Source organism: Physeter macrocephalus, unplaced genomic scaffold, assembly GCF_002837175.3.
Source record: "Physeter macrocephalus isolate SW-GA unplaced genomic scaffold, ASM283717v5 random_31, whole genome shotgun sequence".
Taxonomy (NCBI): domain Eukaryota; kingdom Metazoa; phylum Chordata; class Mammalia; order Artiodactyla; family Physeteridae; genus Physeter; species Physeter macrocephalus.
The window spans coordinates 64,409-75,970 of record NW_021145317.1 but is presented as its reverse complement, the minus strand read 5'-3'; the positions used below and the strand labels follow the sequence as shown (position 1 = coordinate 75,970).

The following is an 11,562-nucleotide window of genomic DNA, read 5'->3' as shown; positions in this document are numbered from 1 at the left end:
AAAAAAAAAAAAAAAAAAAAGAATTCTCTGGAAGTTAACTGTTGGATGTTCCTCAGTGACTGCCTTTGGAGCAGGTCATTTTAATTTTGAGGTATCTTGTTTTCAGTCTTCTGTTCTCTTCTGTGTGTGTGTGGTTTTTCATAGCTTTGTATTGTTCAGATGAATATTCAGTTTAGTTCATTTGAATAAAAGAGGGAAAAAAGGTTTGACTGTTAAATGCTTATCTCTTAAGTAGAGCTTACTTGTTAGTTTCAAATAATAGCTTCATTCAGGAGAATGCTGTAGAATTTTTAAATGCTCTCTGTCAACCGCTACCCTATTTATATCCGTTTTTAAATCCCTTTTTGTTTGGGGTTAACCTTCCCACCACCTTCTTTGTCCCAGTTTTGTTGACTCCTGGGGCCCCTCAGAAGCGCGGTTGCAGTTCAGGTGGGGACTTTGTGAGAGGCCAGGCAGGTGACATTTTGCTGATGACAAGTTGAGAGGGTTTCTAGCCTGTTGTCCCCCAAGTTTTGGCCCTTTGACACTCCCCCTCCCCCGCCCCCATTTTCAGCCCCTAGGGCTCCTCTCCGTACTGGATGGCGGTTCGTGACTTTAAATGCCTAGGGAGGTGTTTTCTGGCTCCGGGGGCGGGGGGGCACCTCCTTAGGACCAAGGGAGATGAGACACCGGGCAGGGGTGTTCACAGGGGCACCCCCAAAGGGCCCACGTGGAGCTGGAGCCCCCGTAGACACTGTGCATCAAAGTCCTTGCCTTGGTGGGGACAAGAGCAGGACCCCCCCCATGCACCCCACCCGGTTCTGCCTGCTTCTGTGAAGCCCAGAGAGGTGAAGGGAGTGTGTGCCTTAGGAGTAAGGCACACAGCTCATTACCTGGTCCTTGCTTTTGAGCGAGGATAATTGTGTGTTTCTTCCACCTGTCTGCTATGCTTCTGCTTGATGGGCTTTCATGAGACTCCATTTCTGATTCTCTGCGAGGCTCTCTTTTGGAAAAAAAATGAGAGGGAAATAATCAGTCCTTCCCGCTCCTTCTCAGGAATACTCAACCTCCCTGAGCCTCATGTAGGATCTGTACATTCGGCAGATTGTTCAAAAGCCTGATGCCTTGAAAACATTATGCATGGTGAAATAAACCAGACACAAAAGGACAAAGACTGTATGAGTCCAAGTACACTAAGTACCTAGAATAGGCGAATTCCTGGAGACGGAAAGTAGAATAGTTACTGGGGGCTGAGAGAGGGAGGAAGGGAGAGTTATTGCTTACAGGGTACAGAGTTCGAGTCTGGGATGGTGAAAAGTTCTGGAGATGGATAGTGGCAGTGGTTGCACAACATCATGAATGTACTTCATACCACTGACCTGTACACTTAAAAATGGTTAAAGTGGTAAATTTTATGTTACGTATATTTTACCCAATAAAAAATTAATTTCAAAAATGAAAAAGAGGGGCTTCCCTGGTGGTGCAGTGGTTGTGCGTCCGCCTGCCGATGCAGGGGAACCGGGTTCGCGCCCCGGTCTGGGAAGATCCCACATGCCGCAGAGCGGCTGGGCCCGTGAGCCACGGCCGCTGAGCCTGCGCGCCGGAGCCTGTGCTCCGCAACGGGAGAGGCCACAACAGAGGGAGGCCCGCGTACCACAAAAAAAAAAAAAAAAAAGAAAAAGGAAAAGACTTTGATGCCGAAAAAAGGATTTTTCCCGCCCTCTACCGCATCCTTCCCAGATTTCTGACTTCCTTGTTCAGCCCTTCACTCCTCAGTTTAATTGATTTTGGGGGGGTTGTTCGCCACTGAGTAGCTAATTCATTGTAAATGATAATGCATCTGTGACATAAAAATGATTATACGTTCAGGAATAACTTATTGATAGTTAAGTGTTTCATTGCTTCTTTGCTTTCTCCAAATGGAATGAATAAATATTTTAGACATAATCAAGTTTGTTTTCTCTATTTGGGCCAAACAGACAAGGCTGTTGAAACGATATAGATCTTTAAAATACTGCAGATGAGTCTTGACATCGCTGAATTGTGATGCATCCGTGGTACATAGGCTTCAAATCCAGGCTCTCTCCTTTGATCAGAAAAATCATTTTTGTGATATTTGAATTTTGAGTCCTGTGGGATTAGGGAAGGGACCAGCAGGGAGTCAGGATCTGAAGTGACCGCCGCGAGTCCTGCCCCCTCCCTTCCCAGTGCAACAGTCTGCATTTTAATTCCTGTCTGCCGGCTCTGCCACATCTCTTCCCATCTCTGAGCAGTGGCAGGGAATGGGAAATTGGGGCAACAGTGAGTCCTGAGTGGTGTTGGGCCTAGAGTTCAGATAGTTATCGCACAGTGGACCAGGGAGGAGTGGGCTACAGCAGAAAAGCAGCTTCCTTGGCGGGGAACTCAACCCGTGGCCTCCAGGTAACGAGACTTACCTGGGTGCTGTTGCAGGTCAAGTACGTGCTCAGCAGCTGGGTGACATTAAACCACTGTCCTCCGGCTCCTGGAGGGATGCCCTTGACTGGCACTGACTCATGCCCTTTCCCGGTGGCACAGATGGGTTTGCCTCATTCGTCCACACTCTCCTGCCTTCCATCCAGAGCACGTGCTTGGTCTGGCTGGAGCGATCTTGTGGGACCTGCCCACCTGTGTGGAGGCTGCCATAACCTGCAACCTTGCTGTCTTAGTTTGCAGTGGCTGCCATAACAAATTACCACCAACTCAGTGGCTTGATGCAACAGAAATTTATTCTCTCACAGTTCTGGAGGCCAGAAGTCTGAAATCAAGCTGTCAGCAGGGCCATGCTCCCTCTACAGGTTCTAGGGGACAGCCGTTCCTCTTCCAGCTCCTGGGGGCTCCAGGCATTCCTTGGCTTGTGGCTGCGTCCCTCCAGTCTCCGCCTCCGTCTTCACGTGTATGTCTCCCCTCTATGTCTCACTTCTACCTCTCCTCTCTCTTTTAAGAACACCTGCCATTGGGTGGCAGGCCCGCCCTAAATCCACAATGATCTCTTCTTGAGATTCCGAACTTAATTATGTTTGCAAAAACCTTTTTTCCCCAATAATGTCACATTCATAGGTTCCAGGGGTGAGGACATGGACATACCTTTTGGGGGCCACTGTTCAACCCGTTGCCCTCACCCTAATTAGCAGTGGAGTTCTCTCCTTACCTAAGAACTGGCCCATCCTGGCTCGTTTAGGGGTTTGCATGTTGCGTCAGTCTGAGTTCAGGCCAGAGGGGCAACTTCAGAGACAAGGGAGACCCAGAATTACCCATAGGCTAGACATGAGGGTCGAGAGGGAGGGGTGAGGTCTGCACAGGAGAGATGCTCCTCTTGATTGGGAACCTCTGACCTGTGCCTTTTAGAGAGCGAATTGCTTGAGAAGAGGGGTGTTGCCTTGTTGATCTCAGGGTCCTCCACGATGCCTGGCACAGGTGGGAGCCGGCTTATGCCCAGCGAAGGGCTCAATCAGTCTTGAGGGGGAGGCAGTGACACAGATTAGCAAGATGCTCAGGCCCTAGAGAAGCAGAAATGGCTCATTCTGTCATTCTCAGCCACCAGCTGCTGTGTGTTAGGGGCTCTCTGCCTCCTGGGGACCCAGAGAGAATGAGGCCCCAGCCCAGCCGTTGTCCTTGAAGCCAGTGCTAGCAGATTCCTGCATCCTGTGCTGTGCCACCTCACCTTCCCTTTTGAGGGAGGACCTTTTGAAGGCATTGCATCTTAATCCCTTCTACTAGGATCTGGGCTCTAGAAGGGTGGCCAGAAAGGGGATTAACCAAAACAATGCCAGTCCCCTTCCATGTGCTGCAAGGGTTTCAGCCTGGGTGAGAGTTTAACCGATGGTTTTCAGGCCCCTTTGAAGGGGGGCTTGGGGAGCCAACACAGCAAAGCCCAAAGAGAAATCATTCAGAGACTTGCCTCTGGGTGTGGTCTCATCCCATTCTGCACGTAACACACGGGACCAAGGGCCAAAGAGAAGGTCAGCGTTGTAGCTCTGTCTGCAGGGACCTGGTGTAGAGGGGGTGTATAAACCTAGGGAAAGGTTTCCTGTTGGGCCTCATTTTAAGCAATATCATTGTGTCCAAAGACCCAGCTTGTCCATGACCAAACTGGGAGAAACTTGCCAACTTTGACCCTGTGCAGTGAACGCTTGTGTGTGTCCCTCACGACGGGTCTGACCTCCAGCCTCACATGTCTGTAGTGGGCTGGGCATGGGCTGTGTAGGCTGGGAATACCAACCTGGTATTTGGTGTGTGGTAATAAATTACATGTCATCATAAGGATCGTGATTGCCGATTCTGTGGTCATCCTAGCGCTGTTTTACTGGAAATTGTTTGAGAGTAGGGAGTGGCCTTTTCCATACCTTTCCCGAGGAATCTTCTAGATCCTGCAGGAGCTGTAATATAGGTGTGCAGTGCCCTCAGCTCCCTATTCCCTGCTGTTCCTTAGAAGGTGGGGGTGGTAGAGTTGGAGGTTGGAGAAAAGAGGTCTTGAGAGATTCTCTCCCCACCTGGGATTTCTGGGGCCCAGAATAGACACAAAAGCTTAAAAAGGGAGCATCTGTATTTGTATTCATTGACAGTAAGTACTAATTATCATAATACAAAAAGAGCCGTTCTGATTTTTGTGTTCCTGGTTGGTGTGCCCAGACTTGTGTTCAGTCAGGCTCATATCTTTGCAGAAGATAGTATCTTGGTCGGCGGAGCTGCTGTTACAAAGTACCATAGACTGGGAGGCTTACAAACAACAGAAATTTCTCACATTTCTGGAGGCTTGAAGTCCAAGATCAGGGTGCCAGCCTGGTCAGGTTTTTGGTGAAGGCCTTCTTCCTGGTTTACAAACGGCTGTTTTACTGTATCCTCCTATGGCAGAGGGCAGAGAAAGCACGCTCTCTCATGTCTTGTATAAGGGCACTAATCCCATTCAAGAGGCCTCCACCCTCATGACCTAAATGTCCCCCCCAGAGGCCCACCTCCTAACACCATCACGTTAGCGTAGGATTTCAATATATGAATCGGAGGGAACACAAACATTCAGTCCATAGCAGAGATTTGGGTTGTGACCTGAGGGGGGACCCAGAGTCCAGTCTCAAACCTTGAGGCTCAGGGGGGAAGGGGCTTCCCAGGATGACACATAAGTTCGATGCAAAGTCAGAACTGGAACCCAGATCTGCTGCCTCCCCCTCAGGGTGTCTGTGCTCCTTCATGTGTTCAGGGCAGCTGCGTTTCATCCTGTTTCATCCGAGGCAGGGTGCCATCCTGTGAGTGGGTCTGTGTGTCAAAGCGGTGCTTACCGAGTGGGGTCACAGATGGGGCAGCGTGCTGGAACCCAGTGGGGGGCGGGAGGAGAAAAAAGCGGGGGGCAGGAGGGTAGCGAGAGGCACTCAGGATGCTGAGCAGCGGGCGCCTGCCAAAATTCTTCAGTGCAGCTTGTCTAGCAAAGCCGGTCTCCAGCCGAGTAAATACAGTGCATAGCTGACGGGCTGACAGCAGGCATCAAACAGTCTTAAACTGCCCCAAATCCGCAGCGCTTTTGAAGCAGCAGTAGAAAAAGGATGCCTACGCAGAACAGAGGCCTGAAACTTTTAATAGTTTCTTCCAGGCCTCAGGATGTCCTGATGAGGTATTAGAGGAAGTAATTCAGGAAGAAAAGGACAAATAACCGCCTCCGTCTGGAGGCCGACCCAAGGGCTGGCCATTCAATCGCGGAAAGGGCAAGTGTGGCCCCGCGGTGATCCGCCGTGGTCGTCCCCCACCCGCCTGCGTCCTGCCGTGAGCCGCAGGCTCTGACCCTTGTAAATAACAGACAAGTAAATTTCTTGTTTGCTTCCGGGCAAATGTAAACCACATGCGGCTGCCGCCTGGGGGGTGAAATCATTAACTTTTCCTCACTGTTGGAAGGGTGCTCTGTACAAATTAGAAATCGTTTCCTCAAGCTGGAGGCCCTTCCCAGGAATCCATCTGCCTTCAGCCCAGGAACCCGTCACCACCACAGGACATCAAAGAAAGACGTGCGGGCCAAAGGGAACTGAACTCACCTCTCCTCTCTGTCTTTCTCCCCTCCTTTTTCCTTTAGGGTTTGGCTTTGTCACTTTTGAGAATGAAGACGTTGTGGAGAAAGTCTGTGAGATTCATTTCCATGAAATCAATAATAAAATGGTAAGTTGGTAGGGGTTGCGCTGAAATGTGATGATGCCTCCCTTCCCCCATGTACACCCCTTGTCCTGCAGACTGCTGCAGCCTATGGTCATGCTAGGTGAGCAGGGTGGGCGTACGTAGGGGCCAGACTAACAGTTCAGCTCTGTGAATGGCAGGAGTTGACAAGCTTTTTCTGTAAAGGGCCAAATAGGATATATTTTCAGCTTTGCCGGCCATACAACTGACTGTCCAGCTACAAAACCTCCACACACAATATATACATGGATAAGCAGGGCTGTGTTTCGATAAAGCTTTGTTTAGGGACACTGAAATTGAAATCTCATGTAGTTTTCACATGTCACAAATTTTTATTGATTGATTGATTGCCATTTAAAAATGTAAAAAATCATTCCTAACTCTTGGGCTCTACAAAAGGGGGAGTGGGGGCGGGGGGGGGGGCAGATTTGACCTGCAGGTTGTAATTTGCTGACCCCTGGCTTAGGGTATGCATTTGCTGTTTAGATTGGCTTTTGAGGGGGTCTCTCTTATATATGAAGTTTCATCTTCATGCATAAGATTCTCTCTCTCTCTGGGCCCTGCTGGGTAATTAACGTTCTTCCCTTCCGATCAGCTAGATAGTTTTACCCTCATGATTAGCCGCTTTGGCCTCCTTTTGGCCCTTTAAAGTCCCTTTTCCGGGCAGGGCACCCTCAACAGGGAGGGGGTTGGATCAGTGAAGTTTAGGGGGGCCAGCAGGCCTCCCAGAGGAATGGCCACCAGAGGGCGCCATACCATGTGCAGCTCATGCATGCCGGCTTGAAGTCTCAAACTCCCTTCTTCAAATGGAGTAGGTGGGTGAGAAACCCCTTCCTTGTTGGTTCCAGAAAAAATGGGAGTTCAGCAGGTGTTTCTGGAGCCATAAGCAGGTCCTTGAGAACCAAAACATTTTGGTTGGCCAGCAGAACCTCCAGCCCCAAGAGAAGAGGGAGGGCAAATTTGTGTTCACTTGCAGCTGTAACTTTGATATTTTCTTCCTTTAGTCAAAACATACCTTTGCTTCTGAAACATGCATTCAGATACGCGTTGTATATTGGTCCGATATGTGTTCACTGACTTTAAATTAAGTAATAGAGCTTTTAGCATGGATAAGATCAAAGCAATCTGCTTAGCTTGTGGTGCTACAGGCCTGATTCAATATTTGACTTGCTAATTTTTTCCCAGGGCACTAAAATAATATTGTTCCTATTGTTCCTAGCCATCATCTGCATCTGAAATGAAAATACTATTTCTTTGCGTTCTGTGGTATGGAGGCGTCAGCTCCAGGCATTAAAATGGTACAGGGGAGATAAGTGTGTAGGAATAACCCAGGTCTAGAGAGACAGGAGGCTTAAAAAGGAAACCTGCTTCCAGTGCCCGGAGACCTTGTCTCTCCTAGCCAGGCCAGCTATTGACGGACTCCACTGAGGGCTGCCTGGGCAGCGGGGAGTGGAGGGGGCAGCCCAGGGCGCTGGCAGCCTCCATGCCTATCCTGGCAGGACTTCACGTAACGGTTCATCGGGAAAGTCCGGTGTAGACTGGCAAGGGGCCTCGCTGTGCTGCCACAAATGCATATGTGCGGCCCTTCACTGTTGACTGGCTTGGCGACGAGCCTGAGACACAAAGTGGGAAAGGGCTTTCTTCTCCCCACTGTTCCCGTGGGGAAACAGAGGCCCAGGGGATATGCCCCAGGGCCACCCAGATAGTGAAGGAGCACAGGCCTTGAGGTATTGGCTGCCAGGTGAACTGTACAGACGATTGTTTGAGGTTGGAAGTGGGGAGGCGAATCCCCAGATGACGTGGGGGTCAATCAGAAGGTGAGAGTTTCAGCCCCAGAAGGGTAACCGGTGGGCTGGCCTGAAGCCACAGAGGTTTGCAGCCATTGTCCCCAGTCTTTCACACTTGTCACCTTCTTTTCCACTCAGGTGGAGGCCGACTATGGCAGGTGCAGGTAACCGTGTGCCAAGTGTGAGGTTTCTGTTTTCTTTCGAATCTGGGGCTGGTAGTTGTTCTTTAAGAGAAGAAGCCGGAATGGAAGTAGGTAAGAGGAATGGGTTGCGGGTGGAGTGGTCCGGAACACAGAAGCCCACGGAGGCATCACTGCAGGTGCCCAGCCCACCCCCACCAGGTACAAGCCCTAAAGGGGACCTTAGAGGTGCTGGGATAGAGCAGCAGCGGGTCACTGCTGGTCACAGGGCCTGTGATGACCACCTCATGGGGTGGCTGGCGCCTGGAGGAGATACCACAGCAAAAGCACAGGGTCAGGCTTGATAAACGTTAGCTCTTGCCATGGTCCACATCACCACGGGTGAAAGGACTTCTCCGGCAAGCTCTCCTCCTCCGAAGGGTGGAATGTGAAGCACATCGGTAGAGAAGCCCGAACCCCGAATGGCTTTGGATTCTGTGATACTGGTTTCTACTTCTGAGGCCCAAACAAAAGGGAAATGCGTTTCAACTGTGCTATGGACAGAATTCAAATGAGAGATCGGAAAGACTGAGAACTCAGAGACTGCCAAGCAGAAACAGGGGCGGTTGTGAGAATGTACGTAGGAGTGTTGTGTAAACTGGACTGTGGTTCGAAACTGTAAAGACAGATCTCCCGGAAGCCCCACAGTCTCTCTGTGAATTGGGCAGGAACAGAGAGCTGCGGGGACACCCCCCCACCCTCCGTTCCCACAGAGTCCTTGGAGCTACCATCTTCTCGTATTCACAGAGAGGAGAGGACTCACTGGTGAGTCACGGAGATAGGACTCGAATCCAGCTCTTCTGGTTCTTAGCCCAGTCCTCGTGTGCCTGGCACTCAGTAGGCCCTGTGTCAGTAAATGTGTAACGCATAAAGGATCGGGTGAGGGACCACGTGACAGTGAGGCACATTATCATTGCCAAAGCCATTTCCCATCTAATTTGGCTGGTGAATCTCCTGGACATTTGTTAAAATGAGGGCCCTTCCCTGACGTCCAGGACAGCCAGCAGCAGGCACGGATGCTTCTGGCTGCAGAGGAGCGGGGAAGCCGGGACGGCAGGGACTGACACACCCGCTGCCAGCGTCGAGGCCTGGCCTTAAGGAGGCCGCCTCCGTGGCGGCGGTGGCAGGCGGATGGGCAGAGAGCCCCACCTGGTGCTCCCGCACGAGATCCCACGAATAGCCAGTATTTTTGAGATCTAACTCCGTGCTTTGCTGAGTGCCTGCTTTATGTGTGTCATTTGCCTATCACCCACATCTGATGTAGGTACTAATTATCCTCCCCATTTGACTGATCAGCAAGGTGAGGCAGAGAGAGAAGTTAAGCAGCTTGCTCAGAGCCACATGGCCAGCGAGTGGCAGCAGCAGATTTCAAGCCCAGAAAGCTAAGGTCCAGAGCTCACATTTGTACCCAGTAGGCTGTTCCCTGTTCTCCAGGCTGAAAGAGACCTGAAGGGTCATCTCCCTGGCCTACAGCCTTGCAAGGCCACTGACCACCCCCTCCCAGGCAGCCGTGCTGTGGCTTGGGTGGTTCCAAGTTCTCCTAAGAGAAGGGCAAAGGACACAGGCTCGCTCGGGGCCAGATTCCCGGCTGGGAAGAAGGGCTGAGCTTCTGAGGGGTCCCTGTCGGCCACAGGCGTCTCCCCCACCCCCCAGAGGCAGGTGAGCAAGGGGCACGGGGGCAGCAGGCTGCCACCGGAGCTCAGGGCCTGACCGATGAGATTCAGCCCCGTCCTCCGACCTGGCACGGTCAGAGCGCAGCGCAAACATGGCTCCTTAACAGTAAACACACGTATGCGCACGCGGGGCCGCCTGGTGACCGTCCGGAGGGGGCTCCTCCCCGGACACTCAGCGAGCCGGCGCTGGTGCAGTAATGACACGTCCCTCCCGCCGCGGGCCCTGATTGAAGCAGCGGGGACACTTGCCTGATCAGTCACCAGCGCAGCCCCCCAGGGCCTCCCGGTGCGGCAGGGAGGCAGGTGGGAATTGCCAGAGACCTGCCAGGCCCCTCAGAGGCCTGGCTCAGACCCCATCTCCAAGGAGTCGGAGGCGACGCCCGCCTCACCGGGTGAGGGCTCGGGGTACATTTAGAAAGGGGCCAGGCAGGGGCACTGGTGATCCACAGCAGGACATCGGCGGTCACCAGGCACCGCGCCAGCAGCTTACCCGCACGCGGTCATTGTCCCATTGTAGAGAGGGGGACGGTAGAGCTCAGAGCCGTGAAGGGGCTTCCACAGTCCGTGGCTCTAAGGGCAGGGCAGGGATCTGAACCTGTGTCATTCTGGCTCCAGCCCTGGGTCCTTCCCACTCTACCCTGCTGCCACCTTAGACAAACCTCATCATTGAAAAATCTGGATTGATTTGACTGGTAAATATAAGGATGAGTTTTTACTTGCTTTTTATAAGGATTACTATAGAATTCCTTTAAAAAGCCCTTTTCCTTGTTCCTTTAAGGTGATCCGATTTATGAAAATTGCTAAGCAGTTGGCAAGCTTGTTAGGGACGCAGAGTGTCAGGCCCCACCCCAGATGTACTGAATCAGAATCTGTATTTTGACAAATCCGCAGTGACTTGTATGCACGTTGAAGTCTGGATGCACTGGCGAGGATCACTGCTAATGAGATAACGTGGGGGGTTGGGTCATAAATCATCCATCCAGCGTCAGAAGGAAAGAACTCGGGAGTGAGGGGCCTAAGGCCCGTAGAGCACGGAGCCAGCTGAGCTGGCCTGACCCGGGATCGTCAGGCCAGTCTGGGACTCTTGGCTGCACATCCACTGCACACTCCCTGTGTGTTCAGAGACCAGATCTCCTCCCAAGGAAGCTCTCAGTGTCGGGGCCTCCCCTCTGATTTGGGTCTCGGAGTGTTGACCGCAGGTGGGTGAGGCTCATCCAGTGGGTGATGGGCTGGATCCTTGAGTGACGTCGCATGTCCTTGTCCCCAAGTTGGGACCTGCCGGGTCATTTAGAAACACCCAGGACTTGCCCAAGCCTGAATCCCAGACCCACCTCTGGTTATCTTGTGACCCAGCAAGTACCCCACCTGTCTGTACCTGTTTCCTCCTCCGAAAGATGGGACGGATGATGGCCACGGCCTTTGGCAGCTTATAGGAAGTGCTGGTTCAGTTTCTGGCCCTGGGAGGTCTTGGCCTGCTCTGTCGTCGGGTGTATAATCTGGTAGCCTTGAAGGAATAGGCCTTCCTGAAAACCTCCTTAGTAACTGCGTTTCCTCCATTTGGCCTAAGCCAGGCACCAGCAATTTTTTTATAAAGGGCCAGATAGTAAATATATTAAGCCTCAAAGGCTTTACGTCTTTGTCACAACTCGACTCTGCCATCAAAGGGCAAAAAGCAGCCACGAATGGTGTGTAAATGATGGGCATGGCTATGTTGAAATAAAACCTTATTTACGAAAGTAAGTGGCTACTGGATTTGGCCTGTGGGCCGTA

At 51.7% G+C, this 11,562-nt stretch overlaps 1 protein-coding gene across 12 annotated transcripts in view; it reads left to right on the top strand.

The window, feature by feature from the left end:
- Positions 1-11,562, top strand: part of LOC102994886 (RNA-binding protein Musashi homolog 2) — a 176,821-nt gene that overhangs the window by 101,685 nt on the left and 63,574 nt on the right. For all 12 annotated transcript variants that reach the window (XM_028483447.2, XM_028483444.2, XM_028483445.2 and 9 more), the window contains exon 3: positions 6,056-6,138. In XM_028483447.2, the coding sequence (XP_028339248.1) occupies positions 6,056-6,138 (83 nt within the window). The remainder of the gene's footprint in view (positions 1-6,055; positions 6,139-11,562) is intronic.